This window comes from Papio anubis, chromosome 4, assembly GCF_008728515.1.
Source record: "Papio anubis isolate 15944 chromosome 4, Panubis1.0, whole genome shotgun sequence".
Classification (NCBI taxonomy): Eukaryota; Metazoa; Chordata; class Mammalia; order Primates; family Cercopithecidae; genus Papio; species Papio anubis.
Window position 1 is genome coordinate 165,972,966 of NC_044979.1, and position 26,142 is coordinate 165,999,107.

Here is a 26,142-nt window from a genome sequence, read left to right on the forward strand (position 1 = left end):
TCTACCTATGGAAGAGATAAATAAAGCATGACATTAATTTAGCATAAAAGTAGAGCTATTTTACACTTTCATCAATAGAATCATATTATTATAAGAAAAGGACACAGGATTCAATGGGGAAACTGGCATATAAATTAATAACCAGTTGTTTGGCTTTATGATAGATTTATTTGGCACATATTTTATGAAATACTTTCTGTAAGCCAGGCATTATTTTAGGCCCTGTGAATGCACAGATGAGTGAAAGAGATTAAGTTTCTGCCCATATGTAGCTTCCATTTCCTGGGGAGATACACAGTATGTGAGTCAACAAGCAAGTGTATAATATCGCTTGGTGATAAGTGCTATGAAGGAAAGGCTATATAAAGGACCATAGGCCAATAGCATCTCAGGGAAGACCTCTGCGCAAAAGTGACATTTGTGCTTGATGCTGTCAAGTGACTGCTGGAATCTGGAAGGCATCTCAAGAGAAGATACTTAAGTTAAATTTTTAAATTTTTTATTTTACTTTAAGTTCTGGGATACATGTGCAGAACGTGCAGGTTTGTTACATAGGTATACATGTGCCATGGTGGTTTGCTGCACCCATCACCCCAACATCTCAGTTTCAAGCCCTGCATGTGTTAGATATTTGTCCTAATGCTTTCCCTCCCCTTGCTCCCCACCCCCTGACAGGCCCCTGTGTGTGATGTCCCCCTTCCTGTGTCCACGTATTCTCATTGTTCAGCTCCCACTTACGAGTGAGAACATGCTGTGTTTGGTTTTCTGTTTCTGTGTTAGTTTGCTGAGAATGATGGCTTCCAGCTTCATTCATGTCCCTTAAAAAGACATATCTCATTCTTTTTTTTAGCTGCGTAGTATTCCATGGCATATATGTGCCACATTTTCTTTATCCAGTCAATCATTGAAGGGCATTTGTGTTAGTTCCAAGTCTTTGCTATTGTAAATAGTGCTGGAATAAACATACGTGATTATGTGTCTTTATAGTAGAATGATTTATAATCCTCTGGGTATATGGGAGAAAATTTTTGCAATCTACCCATCTGACAAAGGTTTAATATCAAGAATCTACAAGGAACTTAAACAAATTTACAAGAAAAAAAAAAACATCAAAAAGCGTGCAAATTATATAAACAGACACTTCTCAAAAGAAGACATTTATGCAGCTAACAAACATGAAAAAAAGCTCATCATCACTGGTCATCAGAGAAATGCAAATCAAAACCACAATGAGATACTATCTTCCGCCAGTTAGAAGGGCAATTATTAAAAAGTCAGGAAACAACAGATTCTGGCGAGGGTGTGGAAAAATAGGAACGCTTTTACACTGTTGGTGGGAGTGTAAATTAGTTCAACCATTGTGGAAGACAGTGTGGCAATTCCTCAAGGATCTAGAACCAGTAATACCATTTGACCCAGCAATCCCTTAAGTTAAATTTTGAAAGTGAGTAGGAACTCTTTATGAGAAGTGAAGAGCAAGGTAAGGGAGGAGCTACTATAAAGGCAAATATTTAACAAGATTATGGATCATTTAGGTAAATACACATTTTAATTCAGTCGGTGTTTGCTAAGTATCATATCATACCTGATAAGCCAACTGCATGGTCCAGGCTCTTCTGTGTCATGCCTTTTAATGAAATTTCCTTCCATATCAGCATATTGAGCACTTCATTGTTTTCATCATAATAGCAGCATTATGTGTCATCCCAGAGAGAGCTATTAGGAGCCATTTTAAACAAATAACTTTAAACAAAGAGACTAAAGAAAGGTAGCAGGTTTTGAGTTTCAGAGATCAGATAGGGATAGATGAGATGAGAAGGTGCAGCCATAATCCAAGTGGCAAATTGTGACCACGAGCATTGGACAAAAGGTAAAATGAAATTGAATATATTTATAAAGAATTATAAGTTTTATGTGTCTATTAAGAAGATAGCACAAAATAGCTACCAATTGGCTATGGAGATGACAGAAGAGACATGCAAAGCCTCTCCATATTCTGACTTGAGTGGCTGAAGCGATCACAGTGTCCTTGTCAACCAATTAAACAATAGAATCCACATTGTCTCTACAACCCATCGTAAGGTGCTTGGCAGAAACATAACTAAATATATAACAATATTAAGCCTCAGAATCTCCAAGTTCGTAGCTCAAACCATAGATGGATTCATAGCTGCAACCTAGTTCTCTAAATTTCAGAGGTCAGCAGTGATGTTTGTCAAACATATTTCCAATGAAAGGAAATACTTTTATTCAGATTACCAAATTTTTATTCTATACACATATCCAATACAATATTGATTCAATTGATCTTTCATATTGATAGAGCATTTTTCATTGATTAAAGAGTTTTTATATTGATTTGCTTTGTTAGAGTTTTCTGTGACCAATCTGAGTGCAGTAATAAGATGTGACCATGATTATTATGTCTGAAAAACCTTTTTTTGGTAGAGGAAAGAAATTTTACTTTTTGTATCCATGTTTCAAGAAATTATTCATTCTCCAATTCTATCCTTCAACATTAATCTTGGATCCTAAATTATGCAATCACTATTCACAAGCATGTCTAGGTACACATGACACTATTATACCTTCCTCAAAATTAGAGTCTATAGTTTTCATCAGGAAATTCCCCCTCTGCTTGCATTCAGAAGAATTGCATGTTCTCTTGTCTTACTGATATACTGTAATAAACATCTACAAAAATTCAGTTCTCCCAGCAGAACTATTTAGTGACTGCAATTTAGAAATATCTTTCACATTCCCAGCTTCCAATTCTTTAACAATCTAACGAAGAATAAAAACATCTTTTGCAATATACTTTTAAAAGCCATGACATTCAGGAGCATCACAAATTATATCTGGGTACAAATCGAATTTAACAGCACCTGGACTGTTCAGATCGGAAATCAAAAAGACCTTCAAGTCAGGCCAGCACTTAAACCTAATGAGGATGATTTTTGTTGTTGTTTTTGCTTCCCTTGTTTAGTTTTCAAATTTGAAATAGAAACTGTGCTGTAGTAAAAAGGTAACAGATTTTCTGTCTACAAGGTCATCTCTAGTAGGATATATAATGTCTGTCTGGAGAAAATTAGGTTGACTAGTCACATATTGTACATTCTAAATAATTGTTCTCTAAAAGCAGCCACCATTTTTTATATGTTTATAAAGGGAAGCTTTATATATACTTACAAGCCTTATAGAGAAAATATAAATATGCAGACTAATTCACACATTGTTAAGTTTTAGCGTTGACAAAGGACAATAAAAAAATCAAAGATAGAAATCATACAGAATAGTAACTATAGTTCCTGTAATCTACAGAGGCTATTCTCCTGCTCTTTTTGGTTAGAACATAAAATAATTAGCTAAAGCTAAAAATCAGCTTAATTAATAATTAACTCTTCTATTTTGTCCAAGGAATTTAGAACATACTAAACCTTAGATTGCAAAACCTCACTAGCAAAATTAAGTATTTGCAAAGGGTATCTGCAGGAGGGTCTTTGAATCACTATCTTTCAGTTTAACAGCACTTGGACAGGTATTATATCTGGTTCTCATTTCAACTTCATAAAAGATCAGTTATCCATACTCATTATCCTGATCTGATTATTATACATAATATATATCAAAGCTTCACTCTGTGCCCCATAAATACATACCATTATTGAGTCAATTAAAAAATAACATAAAACATGGAATGTGTTCTAAATGTGATTGGGCCTTTAAACTATGAATTTTTCTTTGTTTTTGGATTTCTTTCTTCTTTCTTCTCTCCATTTTTTTGCATCCATTGTTTAGTTTCTAAATTTGAAATCGAAACTATAGTGTAGACAAAAAGGTAACACTTTTTCTATGAGAAATCGTTTATAAAATAGTATTCCTCTTCTAGATTTACAAGAGGATAAAAAGATTTTCTAGGATAAATAGTAGGGGTCCAAATTTGAATATAAGCGGATTCAGACATGCCTCGTCATGTCAGACAAACTGGTGAAACAGGCTTCTTTCACTACTTTGAAAGTTGACTGAGAAACATAGCAGAGGAGGGTTCTGTGTTTACTGTTAGTGTTCCAAGATGCCTGGCTAAGGGTGGTGAACTTGTAAAACAAGGCTGAAAGGAACAGAAGCATTTTTTTGGATGAGAATAAATTCCTAGAGAAAAACGAGCCGGGCTACTTGAACTTGACTGAGAAGTGAAGCCAGAGTTGAGAGCCAAGAAGGGCTCTTATCAGTAAAGCCTCCTGTGTATTATTCTCATGTGACTTTGTGTCATCACCTATTCACAACAAGCTATATAGACTATTAAGAGCCTCTAATAGGGTGCAACAAAAAAAAGTCAGAAAGCACCCCTCCGGCTTACCCCAGTTTTCTTTCTTTTATTTTTTTTAATTTTTGACTTTTGTGGGGACATAGTAGGTACATATATTTATGAGGTACATGAGATATTTTGATAGAGGCTTTCCAAGTGTAATAATCACGTCATGGAAAATGGGGTAGCCCTGTCCCCAAGCATTTATCCTTTACGTTACAAACAATCCAATTCTACAAGTTATTTTAAAATGTACAATTGAATTATTATTGACTATAGTCCCCTAGTTGTGCTATCAAGTACTGTCATTATTTATTCTTTCTATTTTTTTTTTTTGCACCTATTGACCAGCCCCACTTCCCACCCCAAATACCCTTCCCAGACCTTAGTAACTGTCCTTCTATTCTCTACTTCCATGAGTTCTATTGCTTTGATTTTTAGATCCCACAAATAAGTGAGAACATGTGACATTTGTCTTTCTGTGCCTGGTTTATTTCACTTAACACAAGAAACTCCCAGGATGTTGGTCTGGACAAACATTTCCTGAGTAATACCCAGTAAGCACAGGCAATCAAGGCAAAAATGGACAAATGGGATCACATAAAGTTAAAAAGCTTCTGCACAGCAAATGAAACAATCAACAAAGTGAAGAGACAACCCACAGAATTGGAGAACACATTTGCAAACTACCTCCAATTTTTTGTGCAGCATTGTACCACTGGGTTTCAGTGCCACATTCCAGTGGGAGTTGCATCAGTCAAATATGGGACAATGGCCTTCAGGGAGATGCTAAATACAAAGTGTAGTTCTGACTAGGAAATGAGTGAAACTTCCCAATCTCCTTTCCACAACCTCAACTGAAGGTGGAAAAAAAGCAAAGACATGCCTGGCCAGGACAGTGGTACCAAGAAGACATTCAGCTAACAACAATGATACACAGCAGAATATGAGAATGACACTGTCCTTAGTGACTCCAGGAACACCTGAGGGACACTTGAGAGGAGTTGACATCCTAAGTAAATAGACAGGGGCAAGTTATTTGTATCTCTTGTTAATATGATCTCTTATTTGTTCTCAAGCTTCCATAACATGGTGAACTAGGAAGATTTTCATCACATTCCACTATGGAGTCACAGATCTCACTGCCTCATAAGTAAACTTTTTATAGTAGTTGCAAAATAAAATGTTAAATAATAACAATGAAAACATTGAAAAGAACCAAAATATTTATACTTTAATTCATGTATTAGATAAAAGCAAAATACAAGTTTTTGCTAGGATCTTGATAGATAATATGATGGTAATGGTGGTAAGAAAAACAAAGCAAATTTAGGAGAACAAACTAGAGTGGCTATACATGAATAGGATTTCAGGTGATGGATTCCGAAAGTAAAAAACAACTAGTATTCATAGAAGTGGCTTAACCATTGATAAATATCTGTCCATTGATGGTGAAGACAACAGAATGGATTTTCTGGAATGAAAGCACAGGACAGGACCAAACACATTTGGAGGTTTCTCCTCTGCTTCCAATTTCAACAATTCATTTAATAAGAGCCAGAGAATCCGTATCTTCCATAGTATGATGGGCGGCAGCAGCCATATCCATAGCCTCCAAAGCCAGAGCCATATCCGTAGCCTCCAAAGCCAGAGCCATATCCGTAGCCTCCATAGCTACAGCCATAACCCCGTTTGCGGAAGCTGCCACATCCACAGCCATAGCCATAGCCCGGGCCACCGAAGCCTCCACAGCCATAGCCCAGGCCTCCGTAGTAGCTGCCGTAGTAACTCATGGTGTCAGGAGTGGTGAGTTGGTTTGCTATTCAGGCAAGATCCTGAGTGTGAATGCCAGCATGTGTAGAAGGAGGCTTATATACGCTGGTCAGAGCATGTAATAAACATGTGCCCCTCTTTTTGTGTCATTCCATGAATTCTACTTGGCTGAGGCAGCTTGTTAATCTATTGTCCTCTGACAACACTCAGTAAGAATGCCTGAGCTTTTTTGGCTACCTAGTTAGCTTGTCCCTGAGCTTGTTGCTTTAATTTTATTAGAAGGGATTGCTGCTTCTTCAAAGTCTAAGACATAACAAACCCAAATAGAATTATTTATTACCAGTCACTTAACATCAGTCACATTAAAAATTCTTGATTTCTATTTAAATATATTCTCAACACAAGCATTTTTGGATGTTGTTATAATTGATTCTACAAAATTTCAAGAAATAGCCAAGGTCAAGACTCTTAAATTCATCAGTTTCTTCATAAAGCACACATATTTTGTAGCATCAGAAGCAGGAAAGGTTTGATTCACCTGTGTATGTACCTGAAAGAAACAAATGTCACCTAATTTGTAGACTTTTAAAACTTTGATCATGCACAATTGTTATATTTGTTTTGGGCTTTGCACGCCAACATGCAAAATATTTGTTTTGTTTTAAGAACACAGCACAATTGTAGTCCCAAGTGGAGAGACTCTTACAGGGATCAAAAGCCCATCTCGTGTGAAGTCTTTCCAGAGTTTTCTATTTATATCCCAAGTCCCTTTTCCATTATATGTTCTAACCTCACTGTTACCAAAAAATGAAGATTGTAATCTGCCTCCACACAGAATTTTTTCTCTTTCTCTACCTTTTGTCATTAATTCATCTCTCTTGTATCTTTTGCCGATTTTACTTCAAACTTCACCCAACTTCCTTTCCTTCACGATTCATTACTATATCCAGGTAAAAGTTAGAAGTAGGTAAAATGTTCTGGCTACAACCTATTTACTCAAATCAACATTCATTCTTTCCATTTAGATCTCCATAGTCAATATTTGCCCTTGTCTTTGACTATTTTATGCCCATGATTTTTGTTGTGTTTTGTTTTTAAGCGCTTTTTAGTCAGCTTTTCCTAAGATATCAACTAGATCTTTCTAAGATATTGATTATAGTGTTTCTTGTTTAAAACATTTTTCAACTCTTCAAATTATCTGAAATTTAAAAAATATTTGTGCAACTTAGCATAACAAGAAATTCTCTAAATTTAAGGCACACTTGTGAAAAATATAGAAAAGAAGGAGTAGCTCTTTAGGGAGAGTTGGCCAGAGAGTTCCTCAGCTGAGCCCATAGAGTTAGAAATGCCCAAGGCTTACCCCATACCTGATTAAGCCTCATCCAGATGTACCTATGTCTTGAAACTTGGAACTCCAGAAAGGTATCAGTTTTATATGACTATAATCATACTACTAAGATTTTTTTTTGAGATTTACGAGTAGCTGAATGACACATTTTAAAATTTTTATTTTATTTAAATTTTTTATTGATACACATTTTACATACTTATGAGATACATGTGATATTTAATTGCATGCATAGAATGTATAATGTTCAAGGTAGAGTATTTGAAATATCCACCACTTTAAATATTTATCATTTCTTTATGTTGGGAATAAATCAAGCTCTCTCTTCTAGCTACTTTGAAATATACAATATATTGTTGTTAACTATAATCACTCTACAATAGAACTTACACCTTTCATTCAACTTTTCTCTCTCCTGCACCCACACACCCATCCCAGCCTCTGATATCTATCACTCTGTTCTCTACATTCATAAGATTAACTTTTTTATCTCCCACTTATGAGTGAGAACATGTGATACCTCTCTTTCTGTGCCTGTTTATTTTACTAAATATAATGACTTTCTGTTCAAGTGACACTTTCTTTTTATAATGTGATGTTTCTCTGACCTGCTGAGTGTCAAAACAAAATCTCATATTTAGTTGGCATTCAAAAATATTATTTGATTAAAGTACATGACTTTGACATCAATGCAAGGGTCATGAATAGCATAACATGAGCAACTTACTGGCTATTCTTGGAGGTGTTGTAAAGCTGAACACAAGTTCCAACGAGATTCCTGCTGTCAGAGTAGCATTTAACCCAACACTAGCCTTCCTCTTTGATATCTGTGTTACTGTAACCCAATTTCATTCCATTTTTATTTCCATTTCAGAAAATCAGTCAAGTGATAAAATTCATATATTCATTTTTAATGAACCGTTTAGAATTATGAATAAATTACATAGCATTAAGAATTTCACATTTTCTTGTGTAGCTCTGTCAGAGCATGTGACCATGATTAAAGGCTATTTTGTATGTTTTTGATATATAAAACTGTCTCTATATGGAAATAATATGAGACACAAATGCGAAACTTTGATAGTACAATAAACACTAAATGTATTTTCAAAGAATAAACCATATGACTATGACATGCATAGCTTATTTTGTCCACTAGCTGTGTAAACTAGAAAAACAGTTTGAAGAATATGTAAAAAATCTGATTTCTTTTCTGTATATGCAAGTAAAAAAAGTCTCAATGAAATTTCCTTTGAGGGGTTATTCTTTTTCTATTCGTTTGTTGGATCAAAAGTAGATTTGGATCATTATTGTTTTTTAAGAATTGTTAGCTCATGACCCTATTTTCTACTCATGTTGATAGATGGAAGAGTGAAAAGTGTTCTCACATGTTTCCTGGAAATAAGGAAATTTTTGTTAGAAATTTTATATCATCTCAGAAATTATTCAATACAACCTTAAACAGCATGAAATTATAATAATATTGATTATACTAATAACAATGGCAGTAATAATTATATCGATTACTGCTTTTCAGCCACATGGAAACTATCCCTGAGACATTACCCAAATGAGAAGAAAATACTTCTAGTGAAATCCTGTTCTACTGGGTCAGACAATATAGCTGACCTCCCATGGAGTTACTTAGCTGTATTTCCCCTGTTCAGCCTGCTGTTGTAGGACACAGAATGCCGTGAGAGCATTGACTTAAAGAAGAGGTCATGGCGCTTTGTTTTGTTTTTAACTTAGAGTCTAATTTTAACGTTGCTCATTGGTTAGTTACATTCAGAAGCAGATAAACTAAAATTTGATTGGTTTAATTCTTTATATCACAACAATAAAAATGAAGCATCGATGTTAATGTAAGAAAAGGGACTAACCCTCATAAAAGCAGTTGAGATAATTTAGCTCTTCTTACAACTATGACCAGAACTTTCATAATGGTTTATCTGACAACAATCAAGAAGAAAATACATAAAAAGTGAGTCTGCACAGTATCGTCTAATACCTGGGACTCAGGATGGCATGATTCTGATCCTAGTCTTGGCACCAATTATAAGAAAAATGACATATTCTGCTGGAATACAGCATTGCAAAATTTTAATGTCTCTTTCTGGTCCTTAATTGTGTGATTTAATTTTTGTCCTCATTTAATTACATTTGGCGAGCTTATACAAAACATCTGTAGGCATATATTATTGCCTGAAATTCCATTTTAGAAAAACAATATTGTTTTGGCCATTTCTTGAAAGGATAAGGTTTCACTGAAATTTATTTTCTCATATATATATATATAGAGAGAGAGAGAGAAACATATATGTATATATAATGATATTGATATAAGACATAGAAATATATGATATATAAAATATACACATTATATACAAAATGTATATGTTATATATGTATGTATTATATATTTTATATATAATATATAATAAATGAATATTTCATTAATATTTAAACATATACTTCTATATATTAATAAATATAAATATAAATATCAAATTATCAATAATGTATTGAAATATAAATAAAATGGTATTAATAACACAGAAATATAAAATATATTTATATATTTAATATATTGATTTACTTAATATTGAAATATATATACACTTCTATATATTTAAATATTAAATGACACTTTTAGTCAGTTGAAACTACACAGTATTTTGCCTCATAATGATGTTTCTGTGTGTTTATAGTCCCTACTGCATTACAAATCCTTCCATATAATAATGATGATAATAAAGAACACAATATTCCTATAAAAAGACAAGTGAAATGAGTTGAATGACTACAATTCATATTTTATTATCCAGTTTATCAAGGACTTTTAGGTCAGGCTTATTTTACATGCATAACAAACTAGCTGAAAGCAGAAAATTATGAATAAAGGAAGATTATATATAATGCAAAGATTCATAGAAAAAGAGAGTTTACTTCTCTTTAAGTTTTGGGGATATAGATTGTAAGATCTGTGAGAAGCAAATGTGTTTTAATTACAGTTTTAATGATACGAATGTTGTGATACTCAATTTTAAGTGTCAGCTTGACTGGGTTAAGGGATGCTAGGATAGTTGGTAAAATATTTCTGGTTGGTCTGTGAGAGTTTTTCCAGAAGAGATTCACATTTTAATCTGGAGACTGAGTAAACATCACTCTTACCTATGTATGTAAGCATCATTTAATCTGTTGAAGACCTAAATAAAAGTAAATGGGGAAGGCAAAGGGAGCTGGCTTTCTGAGCTGGGATCTTCATCCTCTCCTGTCCTCACACATCAGCATTCCTGGTTAGAGCATTTGGTCTCAGATTGAGACTTAACATCATTGACTCCCCTGTTCTCTAGCTTTTAGGTTTGGACTAGAACTACTAGATCAGCTTTCCTGGGCCTCTAACTTGCAAACAGCAGATGATGAGAGTTCTCAGCCTCCATAATTGCATGAGTTCTTCCCTAACAGTAAATGTTCTTCTGTATATCTATGTATATCCTATTGATTCTGTGAAATGCTTTGGATGTGTGTCCCTGCCCATATCTCATGTCAAATTGTAATCCCTGCTGTTGGAGGAGGGGCCTAGTAGAAGGTGATTGGGTCATGGGGGCAGTGTCTAATGGTTTGGCATCATCCTCCTACTGCTGTCTAGTGAAGGGGTTCTCCCGGGATCTGCTTGTTTAACAGTGTGTAGCACCTCCCTTGACCTCTGTCTCCTGCGACCATGTGAAGATGTGCTTGCTTCTCCTTTGCCTTCCACCATAATTGAAAGTTTCCTGAGGCCTCTCTAGGAGAAGCCTGTGCAGCCCATAGAACCGTGAGCCAATTAAACTTATTTACTTTATAAATTACCCAGTCTCAGGTATTTTTTTATAGCAGTGGGACAATGGACTAATACAGAAAATTGGTACCAGAGAAGAGGGACATTGCTATAAAGATACTTGAAAATGTGGAATCACTTTGGAACTGAGTAACAGGCAGAGGTTGGAACAGTTTGGAGAGCTCAGAAGAAGACAGGAAGATGGGGGAAAGTTTGGAACTTCCTAGAGACTTGTTAAATTGTTGTGACCAAAAGGCTGACAGTGACATGGACAGTAAAGCCCAGGATGAGACGGTCTCAGATGGAGATGAGAAACTTGTTGGAAACTGGAGAAAAGGTCATACTTGCTATGCTTTAGCAAAGAGACTGGCAGCACTGTGCATGTGTTCTAGGGATCTGTTGAGCTTTGAACTTGAGGGAGATAATTTAGGGTATCTGGCAGAAGAAATTTCTAAGCAGCAAATCATTCAAGATGTAACATGATACTTCTAACAGCATAACCTCATATGCTTGAACAAAGAGATTATCTGAAGTTGGAACTTACATGTCCAGAGCATAAAAGGGAAACAGAGCATAAAAGTTTGGAAAATTTGCAGCCCAGCCACATCATAGAAAACAAAATCTCAATGTCTGGGGAGAAATTCAAGCCTATTGCAGAAATTTGCATAAGTAGAGAGGAGCCAGATGTTAATAGCCAAGACAATGGAAAAATGCCCCCAAGTCATTTTATAGACCATTGCAGCAGCCCTTTCACCACAGGCCTAGAGGCCTAGGAGAGAAAAATGATTTTGTGGGCCAGGCCCAGGGCCCCACTGTTCTGTGCAGCCTTGGGACATGTTGCCCTGAGTCCTAGACACTCCATCTCCAGCCATGGCTAAAAGGGCTCCAGTTACATCTCAGGCTGATGGTCCAGAGAGTGCAAGCCAGGAGCTACCAAGGTTTTCACATGGTGTTAAGCCTGTGGGTGCACAGAGGGCAAGAGTTGAGGCTTGGAAGCTCCTGCCTAGATTTTAGAGGATGTATGACAATGCCTGGATTTCCAGACAGAAGTCTGCTGCAAGCGTGGAGCCTTTATGGAGAACCTCTGCTGGGGCAATATGGAGGGGAAATGTGGGTTTAGAGACCCCACCCAGAGTCTCTACTGAGGCACTGCGTAGTGGAGCTGTGAGAAGAAGGTCACCATCTTCCAGACCCCAGAATGGTAGATTCACCAACAACTTCCACTGTGTACCTGGAAAAGCTGTGGATTCTCAATGCAAGCCTGTGAACGCAGCCAGGAGGACTGTACCCTGCAGAGCTACAGAAGTGGAGCTGCCCAATGCCTTGGGAGTCTGCTCTTTGCATCAGTGTGGCCTGGGTGTGAGACATGGAGTAAAAGGAGATTATTTTGAAGCTGTAATATTTAATGACTGCCCTGCTGGGTTTTGGACTTGTTTGGGGTCTATAGCCCCTTTGTTTTGGCCAATTTCTCCCTTTGGAATGGGAGCATTTACACATTTACACCTTTACCCCCATTGTATCTTAGAAGTAAGTAACTTGTTTTGAAATCCCCTCAAGGTAACAGATGCTGCATCACTAGAGCAGCAGCTTAGTAGAAGCCGGTGAATCTATATCCTCTGTAGCATGACGGGCAGCAGCAGCCATCTGCATAGCCTCTGTAGCCACAGCCATATCTCCTGTCTTCATAGCCACAGCCATAGCCCGGTCTGTGGAAGCTGCCACATCCACAGCTGTAGCCATAGCCTATGCCACCAAAACCCCCACAGCCATAGCTCAGACCTCCATAGTAGCCGCCATAGTAGCTCATGGTGTCGGAGATAGTGACTTGGGTTTGCTGTCCAAGGCAATGTCCTGAGTGTGAATATCAGCACATTTAGGGAACGCTTATATACCCTGAGCAGAACATGTGATAAACATGTGGCCATCCTTTTACAGCATCCTAATTTATTTATTTACTCGATGCAAATCATCAATCTGTTTGTTAGCAAAAGGAGAGATACAAACTCATTAAAATCTTTGAGCTGGCTTAGCTGCATGGTTAGAATGCCCTTTAACTTATTACATTTTTTTTTTTTTTTTTAAGATGGAGTCTTGCTCTTGTTGCCCAGGCTGGAGTGCAGTGGTGTGATTTCAGCTCACTGCAGCCTCCACCTCCTGGGTTCAAGTGATTCTCCTGCCTCAGCCTCCTGAGTAGCTGGGATTACAGGTGCCTGCCACCACTCCCAGCTAATGTTTATATTTTTAGTAGAGACGGGGTTTCACCATGTGGGCCAGGCTGGTCTCGAACTCCTGACCTCAGGTGATCCACCCGCCTTGGCCTCCCAAACTGCTGGGATTACAGGCGTGAGCCACTGTGCCCAGCTGATACATTCTTTTTAATGACAACATAGTCTGCATTTTCAAAGTTACACAATTTTTTAAAATTCTAAATGTAATTCTTCATCACTAAGCATATTGAATTATTCGTATTTGATACTGTGTTTTTATTAAATTTTTTCTCATTTCTCATTTTTATACCATTCCTTAGATTGTTCAATTTTACCTCCCCCTAGATTCAAATACATTGATCAAGTTTAAAACTTTTAAATCTAGTAAAGCCTTCAAATATCAAATATCTTTACTGGGTTGAGAAATTAAGGCTATTCCTCCTTCAAAAGAAAAGGAACTTTTTGAATAAATAAATTTTCTGATCAGCTGTGGTAAATACAAAGTAATGGAAATATGTATGTAGGCATAATATAAAACTACTTTAATTTTCTATATCAGCTTGCAAAACATTGTTTTGGCTTATCAGCATAACAAAAGTTCTTCCAGAAACCGAGATACTATTCAAGAGAACAAACTCACTGTTACACCAGCCTGACCAACTGTTCAAAAATATTCTCTTCAGGTAGGGTACAGTGGCTCACCCCTGTAATGCTGGAGGCCAAAGTGGGAGGATCACTTGAGCCCAGGTGTATTAGTTTGTTTTCACACTGCTGATAAAGACATACCTGAGACTGGGAAGAAAAATAGGTTTAATTGGACTCACGGTTCCACATGGCTGGGTAGGTCTCAGAATCATGGCAGGAGGTGAAAGGTACTTCTTACATGGTGGCGGCAAGAGAAAATGAGGAAGAAGCAAAAGTGAAAATCCCTGATAAACACATCAGATCTCATGAGACTTATTCACTATCATGAGAATAACAAGGGAAAGACCAATCCTCATGATTCAATTACCTCCCCCTGGATCCCTCCCACAACACATGGGAATTCTGGGAGATACAATTCAAGTTGAGATCCGGATGGGGACATGGCCAAACTATATCACCAGGAGTTTGAGAGTAGCTTAGGCGACATAGGAAGACCTTGTCTCTACAAAATTTAAAAAAAAAAAAAAATAGCCAGATGTGAGGGTGCACACCTATGGTTCCAGCTACTTGGGAGGCTAAGGCAGGAGGATTGTTTGATCCCTGGGAAGTTGATGCTGCAGTGAGCCATGATCGTGCCACTGCACTCCAGCCTGGGTGACAGAGTGAAACTGTCTAAAACATACACACACACACGAAAACAATCATTTCTATTTTTACCGTTACACAATTTTCCAGAACTGGCTCTACATAAAGTATTACCTAGGCTACTCAGATGATCTTGGCTTCATGCTTTACAGATACCACTTGTCTTCCACTTCCTAGTCTTCCTCACCATGTATATATCCGTTCTCTTTATCAAACCTTTTCATTTTATGCTGTATTCATTCCCGATATGTACTAGTGCTACGTAGGTATTTGTTCTTATCCATTTTTTTTCCAATCAATATTTTATCCTTCTACCCATATATTTAATTTTATCACAATATTTTTATCCTTATGTTTTCTTTTCCAATTCTGTGTGCCTCACCTTCTTATTTTCTCTCAACCAGCAAACAAAAGACATTATTTGTTTATTAAAGTTACACATTTTTGAACAATAGTTTATATGACTCTTAGAGTCATATAATATATCTAACAGTCTCTTACAATTCTGATACCTTGAAAATCTCAAATGCAGATGTGCACTGGTGAAATAACTGAGATAGGAAGCAAGGATGTGAGGAGGGCTGGCCATTCTCCACCGATTTTCTATACTTACTCTGGGAAGACAGTAAATCAAGTCCAAGTTTAGCTCCACCAGAATATGACCATATATTGGACTTGGGTCTTTAAGCAGTGCTTTGCTTTACAAGACTGTAAACATTTTGCCAAGGGTATTTTTTGTTGCTTTGTTTTCTGTTTTGCTTTGTCGTGAGGTTTATAAGCAACGTTTTTGATAAAGCATTTTCTCAACTTGATTTGTTCACTATTCTTCCAAAAACGTTGTTGGATAAATGAAAGAATGAATTTTGCCCACCTCAACATGTAGTGCACATCTCATGCGGAATATGCACTCAAAATGGCTTTCAGGTTTTAAAGGAATATTCAACTCAATATTTGCCGTGGTTGTTTTCTCCTTTATCAAAATTCATTCCACCTTTATTTTCGTTCTGAAAAAGAAAACTGGACAATTTTTAAATTCTCAATAAGTAGTTGTTGAAGACAAGCAATAACAAGTAAGTCTAACTAGTTTAAGAATCTCATTAATTCTTGGGTAAGCCTGCCAGATTTTCTAACCCTCATGAAAGGCTAATGTACATTGCTGTTTCTGATGCCTATAACCATCTCCAAGAGAAATATCATCCATTAGATTTTACAAATTAAAGGCAATTTTTATTATTTTTTACAAACAAAATATTATTTAATAAAATACGTCCTGCTTTACTTATGTATTTTCAAACAACAAAATAATAAGATATATCTCATTGATACACAAATACACATATATCGATACATGCACATATATCATCATAGAATGCTGTGAAATATATGAACCAAAACAATCAAAGACTTCTGCTTTTTTCCTAATTAAAAAGTAGAACAATTACAGTATCTTTTGGATAGCGATTAACTTTGGAAATTGAGAAATGCTTATTTTTCTGATTTTTTCACTTAATTCAGTGGACTTGCACAATTAGTTCTCTGTTATGCTATTTTTGGGAGATTTTTCCAGGAAGATCATGAGTTAATTGTGAAACTCAGATCCTGTGTTGATGTGTGAAATAATGAAAATAAAGTTTTCTAGTGGCCGGGTGATTAACTTTTATTTGAGAGATAAAGACATTTTTCTATAAATTCAAAACATGTTTCTTTAACCCAGATAAAAATATTACATAAAAAATAAGATGTAACAAAATTTGATAATGCATTTGAATAAAAGTATAATACACAATGTTTTTCAGTATAATCATATTGATGGGTGTTTTTATTTTTAGCTCTATAAGGCATGTCCATTGACTTTGAAACTATTAACCTGAATGAATAAGTGCAAAATAATGGAACCACATAACTCTACCTTGCCTTTCTACGTATTGTGATCCTATAACATCCAGATTGAACTGACTAGAAGAATAGCTGATATCACATGGCTAAGCAAATTTAACTTTGTGACTTTCAAATGAAAACTTTAATCCCTTGAAATAGATATACCCATACAGATAAATATAGGTATACTTATACATATGTATATATACTTATAGATATGCATATAGATGTGGTTACAGTTGAAATCTAGATGAAGGTAACATTGAAATCAAGAGGTTCAATTCTCTAAATCAGAACAATAAAATATTATAGAAAAGTGATTATAAGAAACCATTTTCATTTCCCCCATAAATTCAGTCATGTTTATGGAAACTGAGCAGAACATTCAAGATAGCCTCTTTGGGTTCATGAAGGGAGAAAATATACTGGGAATAAAGGCTTCATGGTGGCATCTGCATTCAGAAGACCTTGGCAATAACCCTGATCCTGACTCTGCCACTAGAGCTAGTGTAAGTTTCCTGAGTGTTTTTGCTGCTGTCATTGTTGTTTAACCTACAAGATGAAATGAATGTAACTGCTACCATTTAATGTCTGTTCTAGTAGAGCAACTTTTAATGCAACTGTGTGACTCAATCAGACACATTTAACAAGTTTTGACATTTAAACAAAATATCTTGATTTTATGTTGTTTGTTGAATATATCCTTTGATTTTAGAAAAAAGCTGATATTCATTTATATCTTTTAAAAATTTCATCAACAAAATGCCCCCTTCTTCCTATTTTTATCAGGGGAGTGGTTTAACTGAAATTCAGGTTTGTAAGAAAACTCTTTGGATCAAAGTGTTCTTGTCATCAGCTTAAGCTAAAAAATAAATTAGTTCACATTAAAGTCTTATTTCTTTCCCTTGTTAAGTTGCAAAATTTTCAATATAATGGTGATGGTGAAGAAGAATGCTGTATCATACCATGAGGATTAAGTAAGATAATAGAAAAGCCAGTTGAAAAAAAAATCTAAAATGTTTGGAGTTAAATATGTTAAACCAATATGAAAAAAATTCTACACTAATTTAATAGTTACATCAATTGTTCAATGAAAATGTCAAATAAATTAATGGGCAGAAGAGTATGACAGGGTGAGGTTATACCAAATACAATAATTTGGAAAGATAATATACTTTCATAATTAACCTAGAAATATGGTTTGATCTGTCACCATTTGCTTGCTCTTACAATAAAAGAAAGAAATTTTGAACGGATAGAAAGATTCATTACACATTCGCAGTGAGTTGACAAATGTGACCTGAATTAAATAAAACATATATGCTTGATATATAAATATAAAGACATGTTAAGTAGGTATTGCTTTTTGTTGTTGACTTAAATCTGAATACTATCTAAATAAAAGCAAAACGTTGAAAAATGTGAGATTACTAACCACTCTGAAGTTCTATTTTTCATTTCAATCTAGAATTATTATTCTTTGGAGCTATTGATGTATTTATCTATCTGCATGCATGTTTATGAGGTATATGAAAATCATAGATTCTCAGTCAGGGAGATAGCATCTCTGAATGACATCATCACTTACATATAATTGAGTTTCATGAACAAAACGGAACCACATTGTGTTTTGAAATTAGAATGTTTTATTGGAAGATAAATAGATAATTCAACCAGTTATAAAAGCAAAAGTAGAGAATACCAGGATTATGATAGAGATATGGGTGCACATAGAAAAGACTGCCTGAAATTCTGAGATGTTAAATTCTTTTGTGCAAATAGCTCCAGCATGATCTTGGTTGTCCGATGATTGAAGTCAGCTTTGGGAAAGTCCTCTTATAATTTCAGATATTGTGTTGCTGGGGCAGTAGTTTAATAGAATCCAGAGAATCCATATCCTCCATAGTATGATGGGCGGTAGCAGCCATATCCGTAGCCTCCAAAGCCAGAACCATATCCATAGCCTCCAAAGCCAGAGTCACATCCATAGCCTCCAAAGCCAGAGCCGTATCTGTAGCCTCCATAGCCACAGCCAGAACCCAGTCTGCGGAAGCCGCCACATCCACATCCATAGCCATAGCCCAGGCCACCGAAGCCTCCGTAGCCATAGCCCAGGCCTCCGTAGTAGCTGCCGTAGTAGCTCATGGTGTCAGTGGTAGTGAGTTTGGTTTGCTGCTCAAGGCAAGGTCCTGAGTGTGAATGTTGACATCTGCGCAGGCATGCTTATATACCCTGACAGATCACGTGACAAAACACTTCCTGCCTATTTTAGTGTAATTCTATATGTTACACTTACCTGACCCAATCCTGACATCTGAAGAGGCCCTCAAACTCATTAAAGTGTTTGAGCTTGCATTGCATTGCTGTCTTGTCATGCTGTCCCTTTAACATATTGCGTCACTTTTATGAATAGAAATTGCTGTAGGTTCAAAGTCTGTACATACCAGACCTTAAATAGACTTCTTTGTAGGCATGTTGCATTACACAGTTGGTAATGCTCCATTTTGAAATTAAGTATTGCTTCATCTCTGGCTTTCCTGGAATTGTTTTGCTTCATTTGTGATTGCATAACAGACTTTGGTTAAATTCAATGCTCTGAAATTTATCATATTCTTCCAGAGTTATCTTATACCTTAGGTGAGGTCCCTTTTTAAAGAGATGCAAACGTTTGAAAGACTGGAGCCATCTGCTCACCTGCTATGCCTAACAGTAAAGAACTTCATGGGGTTAAAAAAGTTAAAATAAAGCCACCATTCTTCTATTATTCTAGAACATTGGCCATCATAATCAATATTCTCCTTTTTTTTTTGTTTTACTAGTTGAAAAAATAAAAACCATTTAGATTTAACAACGTAACAGAATATAGCTCAAACATTAAAGTCAAATCACAGTAATAAAACATCTATTTCCTAAGCAGCTTTACAAACTGTTCAAAATTTTTTTCACACCCTGACTCCCTTACTGCCATATTAGACATCCAAGGTGCTACCAAAAATACAGATTGTATGGCTCGCCTCTCTTACAAACACCATTCATTCCTTTTTCCTGATCCACACAATTATCCTCTTTTCTTTTTTTTTTTTTTTTTTTGAGACGGAGTCTCACTCTGTCGCCCAGGCTGGAGTGCAGTGGCGCGATCTCCCTCACTGCAAGCTCTGCCTCCCGGGTTCAGCCATTCTCCTGCCTCAGCCTCGAGTAGCTGGGACTACAGGCCACCACTCACGCCCGGCTAATTTTTGTATTTTTAGTAGAGCTGGGGTTTCACCGTGTTAGTCCAGGATGGTCTCGATCTCCTGACCTCGTGATCCACCCGTCTCGGCCTCCCAAAGTGCTGTGATTACAGGCGTGAGCCACTGTGCCCGGCCAATTATCCTCTTTTCAATATATTCTTTCAGTTCCCATTAGCGTGTGGGACTAGGTGAGATGGTGAAATATATGGAATTCTCTTTGCCTCCCATCAATTTTCATTTAGTACTTACTTAAATTCATATCTATATCTATATATAGATAGATATATGTATATAAAGATATATATATAATCTTCAAATTTTGATAATATTTTTGCCTTTATATTACCTTTACCTATTGTGTGTTCCTTTTTTTCCTAAAGGAAAATAGCTAACTAATCTTTATTAAGATGTTAAGCATTTATTAAAGTGTTAGATGTTAAAAATAGATGCCATTGCCCAAGACCCTGGGAAATCCAGTAAGAGACTGTTAGCATTGTGAATGTCTTAATTATCCCCCAAAATATGTATAATGTAAAAAGACAGGATGAAGAAAATAATAAAGACAAAGAGTACCTCAGCTGACTCTAAGAATTTAGTCACCTAGACCCAAGGATGACCCCAAACCCCACCCACATATGCCCTTAACTTTAAGCTTAAATATATAATTTCTTGTTAAACTTGTATTACTTTGAATATACTGTTCAACTTTTGATGAGTTTATAAGCAATTTTCAAATTATGCATTTCTCCAGATAGATTTGCTGGCTGCAGTTCAATGACCAGCATGCAATAGAAACTGAATATATAAATATTGAATAGATGAATGAATTCTAAAGTTCTTACAGGTAAAAATCTTACATCTCATAGAAATGAACAATACTATGAATGTATCCAACAATAAGAATTTAAAAGAGAAATTAGCTCAAATAGCTTTCTTTCTTTAGAGGAACAAATAAGCTATCATTTCATTTGCTTTTTGTTGCTGTTGTTTAAGGCATATTTAAAAATACTTAAATCTTAAGTGCACAAGTTGGTGATATTTTTCTTATATTTATAGACCACCTATAACAAGCACACTCTAATTCCCAAAATCTGTCCCTTGACTCTAGCAGTCAATATTATTCCGTGTAGAGTAACTATTAACATCCTGCATAAGGCTTTCTTGTTCTGTACTTCACTTAGGTGGTCTCATATAGCATACTGAAACTTTCCATTTCCATCCCCAATTGGTCTGTGTATCACTGTCTATTAGGTAGATCTCTGTCATATGTAACGTGAATTTTGTCGTTTTAATTTCTGAAAAGTAGTCTACTACATGAATAGAGCACAACTGGTTTATGATTCTACTCTGGTAGGCCTATATTTGAGGAGTTTAGTGGTTTCAGTTTTGGTTTGTTTTTTTTTTATTGCTACAGTGAATAAAGAAAGCTGTTATGTACCTTTTTATAAATATTCTTTTTTTCTTTTTTTTTTTTAATGGAGTCTCACTCTATCATGCAGACTGGAGTGCAGTGGCACTATCTTGGCTCACTGCAACCTCTGTCTCCCAGGTTCAAGTGATTATCCTGCCTCTGCCTCCCAAATAACTGGGACTACAGGCATGCATCACCATGCCCAAATAAAAAATAATTTTGTATTTTTAGTAGAACAGGGTTTCGCCATATTGGCCAGGCTGGTCTCAAACTCCTTACCTCAAGTGATCCGCCTGCCTCAGCCTCAGCCTCCCAAAGTGCTGGGATTACAGGAGTGAGCCACCATACCCAGCTAAGATCCTTATTTTTAGACCTAGACTTTCCTATACCTTTGTTACAGCTGGGATAGGAATTACTAATTTGTATCATATCTATACTTATTTTATACATTATATATAATTATATATTATCATAAATAACAGTTATATATTATATAATATATAGTTAGCTTCCATAGATTCTACCAATCTCAAGATACAGTTATTACATTTACCAGTTGTTAAATTTACTGTAACAACAGGGATGTATGAGAGTTCCAGTTGCTTCACATCCTTACCTCCACTGATCACTTGCAAACTCTTTAAAAAATTGATTACTCTTGTGAATACATAATGATACCTTATCATTGTTTTAATATGGTTTTATTGATTAATAACAATGTTCAACATCTTTACATATGCTTATAGGCCATTTAGATATTTTTTTGAAGTACCTGTTGAAGTATTTTGTTCACTTTTAATTGAGCTAGTAATATTTTATTATTGATTCTCAGGTGATCTTTACATATTTGGGTATGGGTGTTTTTTCAGATTTACGTATTAAAAATATTTTCATCCAGTATATAGATTTTTTCACCTTAAAATGGTATCTCTACATAAATAAAATGCAATAATGTAATAAATTCTCACTTTAAAATCTTTTTGTTTTATGTTTAATGTTTTTGGTACTAATTTTAAAAATTTTGACTACTCACATTGTTATTTAAAACTTTTCTCTGTTTTCTTTAAAGCTTGTTCTATTTTTGTGATTATTTTTTAAAGGCAGTTGACGATTTGAATATTACAGTTTTTATTAACTCAGGCTAAAGCAACATAATCGCAAATAAATCAAACAGGTTTCAGATACCGCCAATTTAAGTCTACCAAATATGCATCTGTTTTGGGGCTTAAGGTCTTGTTATAATGTGTTCTTCCTAAGATAAGCAAAGCTCTTCCCTGAAAGTAAAGATATTCTGGAATATTTTTTTAAATCCTTCAGCAATCCATAAAATCAATAAATTCAAGTTCTAATAATTTGATCATACTACATTGTACTAGAAGTATCAAACGCTTTTTCCAAGTAGTTAAATTGATTGTTATACTTATTCATAGCTACAGAAGGCCTTTACCTGTATTGTGGGAAAATGCCACTAACGATTAGGAAAATGAAAGAGCTATTGTCATATTCTGTCAAACTAAGTAGTGTAGCCCTCCAATGGAATCAGTTGACCCAGTCAATGGAAAGTGTATGTACTCTGACTAGACTGACTGAAAGTGTGGGTCTTACTAGCTGGCTGTATAAACCTATTCTTATGTTTAGTAAACAAGTCTGAGTCTTTCTAATTCTTCTTACTTTTTTATACCATTTGAATTTATCATTAATTACTGATTACTTTTATTTAGATCTAGATATGCTAAAAATTAAGAGGTTCCAGATTCACCAAAATCTTAAATAAAAAGAGGCATATAGTGTGAAAAGTAGACTAGTCTTCAAAACTCAGCTGTGATTGTTACACGAACATCTGACCAGAATTTTAAGATTATTGGGAAGCACTCAAGAAAAGAAATAGGCAATGGAATGGAGAGTCAGCATTTAAACAAATAGATAAATAAATAAACAGAGGCCATGTGTGCCATTTCAAATTGAGACAATTTATTGCAAAGGGAACCAAGCAATTCCACAATTAGTAAAGTACAGATAATGGATGCCAGTAGACATGATATAGACAATTATAACATAATAAATATTCCTAACATCTTAGATGCTAAATGATTTTTTTTAATCTCAGATTGATACAGTGTGCCCTTGTTTGACTCAATATTTGGTTAATTTGAATGATCTTCTTATGACCTCTGATACTGAGTCCTCAGGGTAGGATTTCAGTAGAACTGAGAGAATCCATAGCCTCCATAGCATGATGGGCGGCAGCTGCGGTATCCATAGCCTCCGAAGCCAGAGCCATATCCGTAGCCTCCATAGCCACAGCCATAACCCAGTCTGCGGAAGCCGCCACATCCACAGCCGTAGCCATAGCCCAGGTCATCGAAGCCTCCATAGCCGTAGCCTAGGCCTCCGTAGTAGTTGCCGTAGTAGTTCATGGTGTCAGGAGTGGTGAGTTGGTTTGCTGCTCAAGGCAAGATCCTGAGTGTGAATGGCAGCATGTGTCGAGGGAGGCTTATATACCCTGGTCAGAGCATGTGGTGAGTCACATGCGTACCTGTTTGTGTGTGTGTGTGTGTGTGTGTGTTTTCAATTAATTACTTAACAGAAGTCATTCATTGTTCCCTGGCACAAGGAGAGGCCCTCGCATTCTTTAAATTGTTTGAGTTTGCTTTGTTGCTGAGTTACAGTGGCCCTTAAAAGTTATTACATCACTTAATGAGAAGAAATTGCTGTATCTAAAGTCTTGGCATACCAGATCCTAAATAGATTTCTTCATAGCTAGATATATTGCATATTACAAATGAAATAAAATGAAGGTTATATGTTCCTCTAAAGTCAGATGCTATTGGAGCTCATTTCATTGTCTTCTTTATGTTGCCCAGGCTGGTCTCAAGCTCCTGGGCTCAAGTGACCCTCCCCCCTCGACCTCCCAAAGTGTTGGGATTAGAGGCATGAACCACCTCGCCCAGCCCTCATTTCATCTTTATAAATCCCTATTGTTCAGATGCGGCCAGAGAATTACTCATGCCTTTGAGAGGCATAGACTTTAGAATTTATTCATCCATTCAGCATTTATGTACTGTGCTGTTACTACATGGTGATTATTGCAAAGAAGTATACAAATTCAGTTGTGAAAATGCAACATTTGGAAATTACTGATAAGACTAAAAATAACTGATCACTATATTTGAGATCATATAAGGTTAATAAGAACTTAAAGGCTCAGGGTTGGAGTTAAGGGCACAGCTGAATTAACTATGTTTGGGGTCAGCTGTGGCTGTATGTGACTAAATTCTTGGAATCAACTGAGGACTTGTACCCTCAGTTATTTTTTCTTCCTGTTATCTTGTAATATTATACCTACATTTTGGAGATTCCTTTTCTCAGTTGTGGGGCTGATGACCCTATGATGCATTTTCTCTAGACCAGGTGACAGCTTTTCCTTGGAAGGAAATGTATTCCGAAGGTATTCTTTTAATTTCAACACAAATCAATACAATCTAACAACTAGAGATGTAATAATATGATAAAATTGCATTATACTAAAAGTGTTACTTTCCTCTAAATGGTTATATTAATTGTTCTTCTTTTGACATAGCCTTTCTTCAGACTGTGATGCCATTGACCACTTAGGGAGTAAAAAATTTTCATGTGAAATTCTGTCGTACTCAGTAAAACTAAATACTACAGCCCTGCAATGGAGATACTAAAATATTTTTACTGAGATCTATTTATGGTGAAACTGCAACATCTCACTTGAATTGAATGAAAGAATTGGTAATAGTATCTGGCTAAGCAAATCCATCCATATGTTCAGCAAACAAGTCAGAGTTTTTCAAATGCATTATGATTTCTTTTAAATATTAAAATATTGGATTTTCATTATTAACAAGTTGTTTTTACACAGATAAAGCTACATTAAAAATTGCTAAGTTCAAGATTCTACAACAGAGTGTTTACAAATGAAAATAAATAGAGGTGGTTATTTGGCCATGATAATTAAAGTCTTCAGACGCACATGACCAGAGCCTTCAAGATGCTTCATGTGACAACACACAAGAAGAGATGTAAAAAATGAATGGAACAGTGAGCATGGGGAAGTAGAATGCCTGATATTTAGTAAAACTGGGTTCTGGTCTGGGATCTCCTTGTCATGTCATTTTTGATCTATAGCAAATGATTTCACTTTTTGGAGATCTTTTCCCATTCAAGATGGTATCAGGGTAAGCGTTGGGAAAACTTTATGGTAGTACCCCTGCACACTCCACAGTTCTTTTATATTATTTTCCTGGCATTTTTGAACTTGCTTGACTCAAACAAAAGACATTCACTTTTGTTTCAGTACTGAAATACATTATTCTTGAAACATAATAATATGTTATTACATATTTTTCTTGGGCAAACAGTTATTTGACATACCAACATGAAAAGGCCCATGTTTGCTTGTTGGAGGTTAAAAGAGGCTTGGCTAGAGTGTATAAAGCTTCAGGTCAGTCACAGCCTTAATATGAATTACTTCACAAGTGATGGCAGTGATTTCTATATTTCCTTGGTGTATTGCAAAATATTTAAATGTGCTGATAATATGAGAGAGCAACTTCGTGTCACACCACAACGGACCAGGAATAAAACATGAAAGTCACAAAAAGAAGTTCATTTTCAGTGTATTTTCAGATACATACTTTGTCTTATCATTACTTTTCTTACCATTGAAAGGGCCAAATAAACATACATTTTGCACAAACTATAGAAGTACATACTCTTCATGTTGGTCTCCATTGAGATTTGAAAGTTTATAAAGTTGGTATTTCAGGGCTGAATTTAAACACTGACATCTAACTGAAAGCATTGAAATGAAAAAGATATGGTCAATACGGCACAGTATTCCAAAGAAAAAAGA

General features: G+C 35.7%; 3 protein-coding genes, 1 long non-coding RNA gene and 1 pseudogene across 5 annotated transcripts; 1 reads left to right on the plus strand and 4 right to left on the minus strand.

Moving 5' to 3' along the window:
• Nucleotides 1-1,337: 1,337 nt before the first annotated feature.
• LOC103882643 lies at nt 1,338-26,133 on the plus strand. Its single transcript, XR_644540.4, has 3 exons — nt 1,338-1,870; nt 16,977-17,128; nt 25,150-26,133. It is a non-coding gene; the product is annotated as an uncharacterized LOC103882643 (long non-coding RNA).
• On the minus strand, nt 5,527-6,136 carry LOC103882640 (keratin-associated protein 19-3). The gene has a single exon (XM_021935547.2). It carries the CDS (start codon nt 6,097-6,099, stop codon nt 5,854-5,856), a length of 246 nt encoding a protein of 81 aa, XP_021791239.2. The 5' UTR covers nt 6,100-6,136; the 3' UTR covers nt 5,527-5,853.
• LOC116274596 (keratin-associated protein 19-2-like) lies at nt 12,692-13,073 on the minus strand. The gene has a single exon (XM_031665700.1). The coding sequence runs from the start codon at nt 13,049-13,051 to the stop codon at nt 12,833-12,835; it is 219 nt and encodes a 72-aa protein (XP_031521560.1). The 5' UTR covers nt 13,052-13,073; the 3' UTR covers nt 12,692-12,832.
• LOC103882641 (keratin-associated protein 19-3) lies at nt 18,492-18,764 on the minus strand. 2 transcript variants are annotated; one of them, XM_031665702.1, is made up of 2 exons: nt 18,674-18,764; nt 18,492-18,583 (listed from the first exon to the last, which is right to left on the minus strand). In XM_031665702.1, exons 1-2 carry the CDS (start codon nt 18,762-18,764, stop codon nt 18,492-18,494), a joined length of 183 nt encoding a protein of 60 aa, XP_031521562.1. The 2 variants fall into 2 exon arrangements, with proteins under 2 accessions (XP_031521562.1, XP_031521561.1); XM_031665701.1 differs by having other exon boundaries at nt 18,492-18,556; nt 18,638-18,764.
• LOC103882642 lies at nt 23,394-23,734 on the minus strand (annotated as a pseudogene).
• Nucleotides 26,134-26,142: the final 9 nt, after the last annotated feature.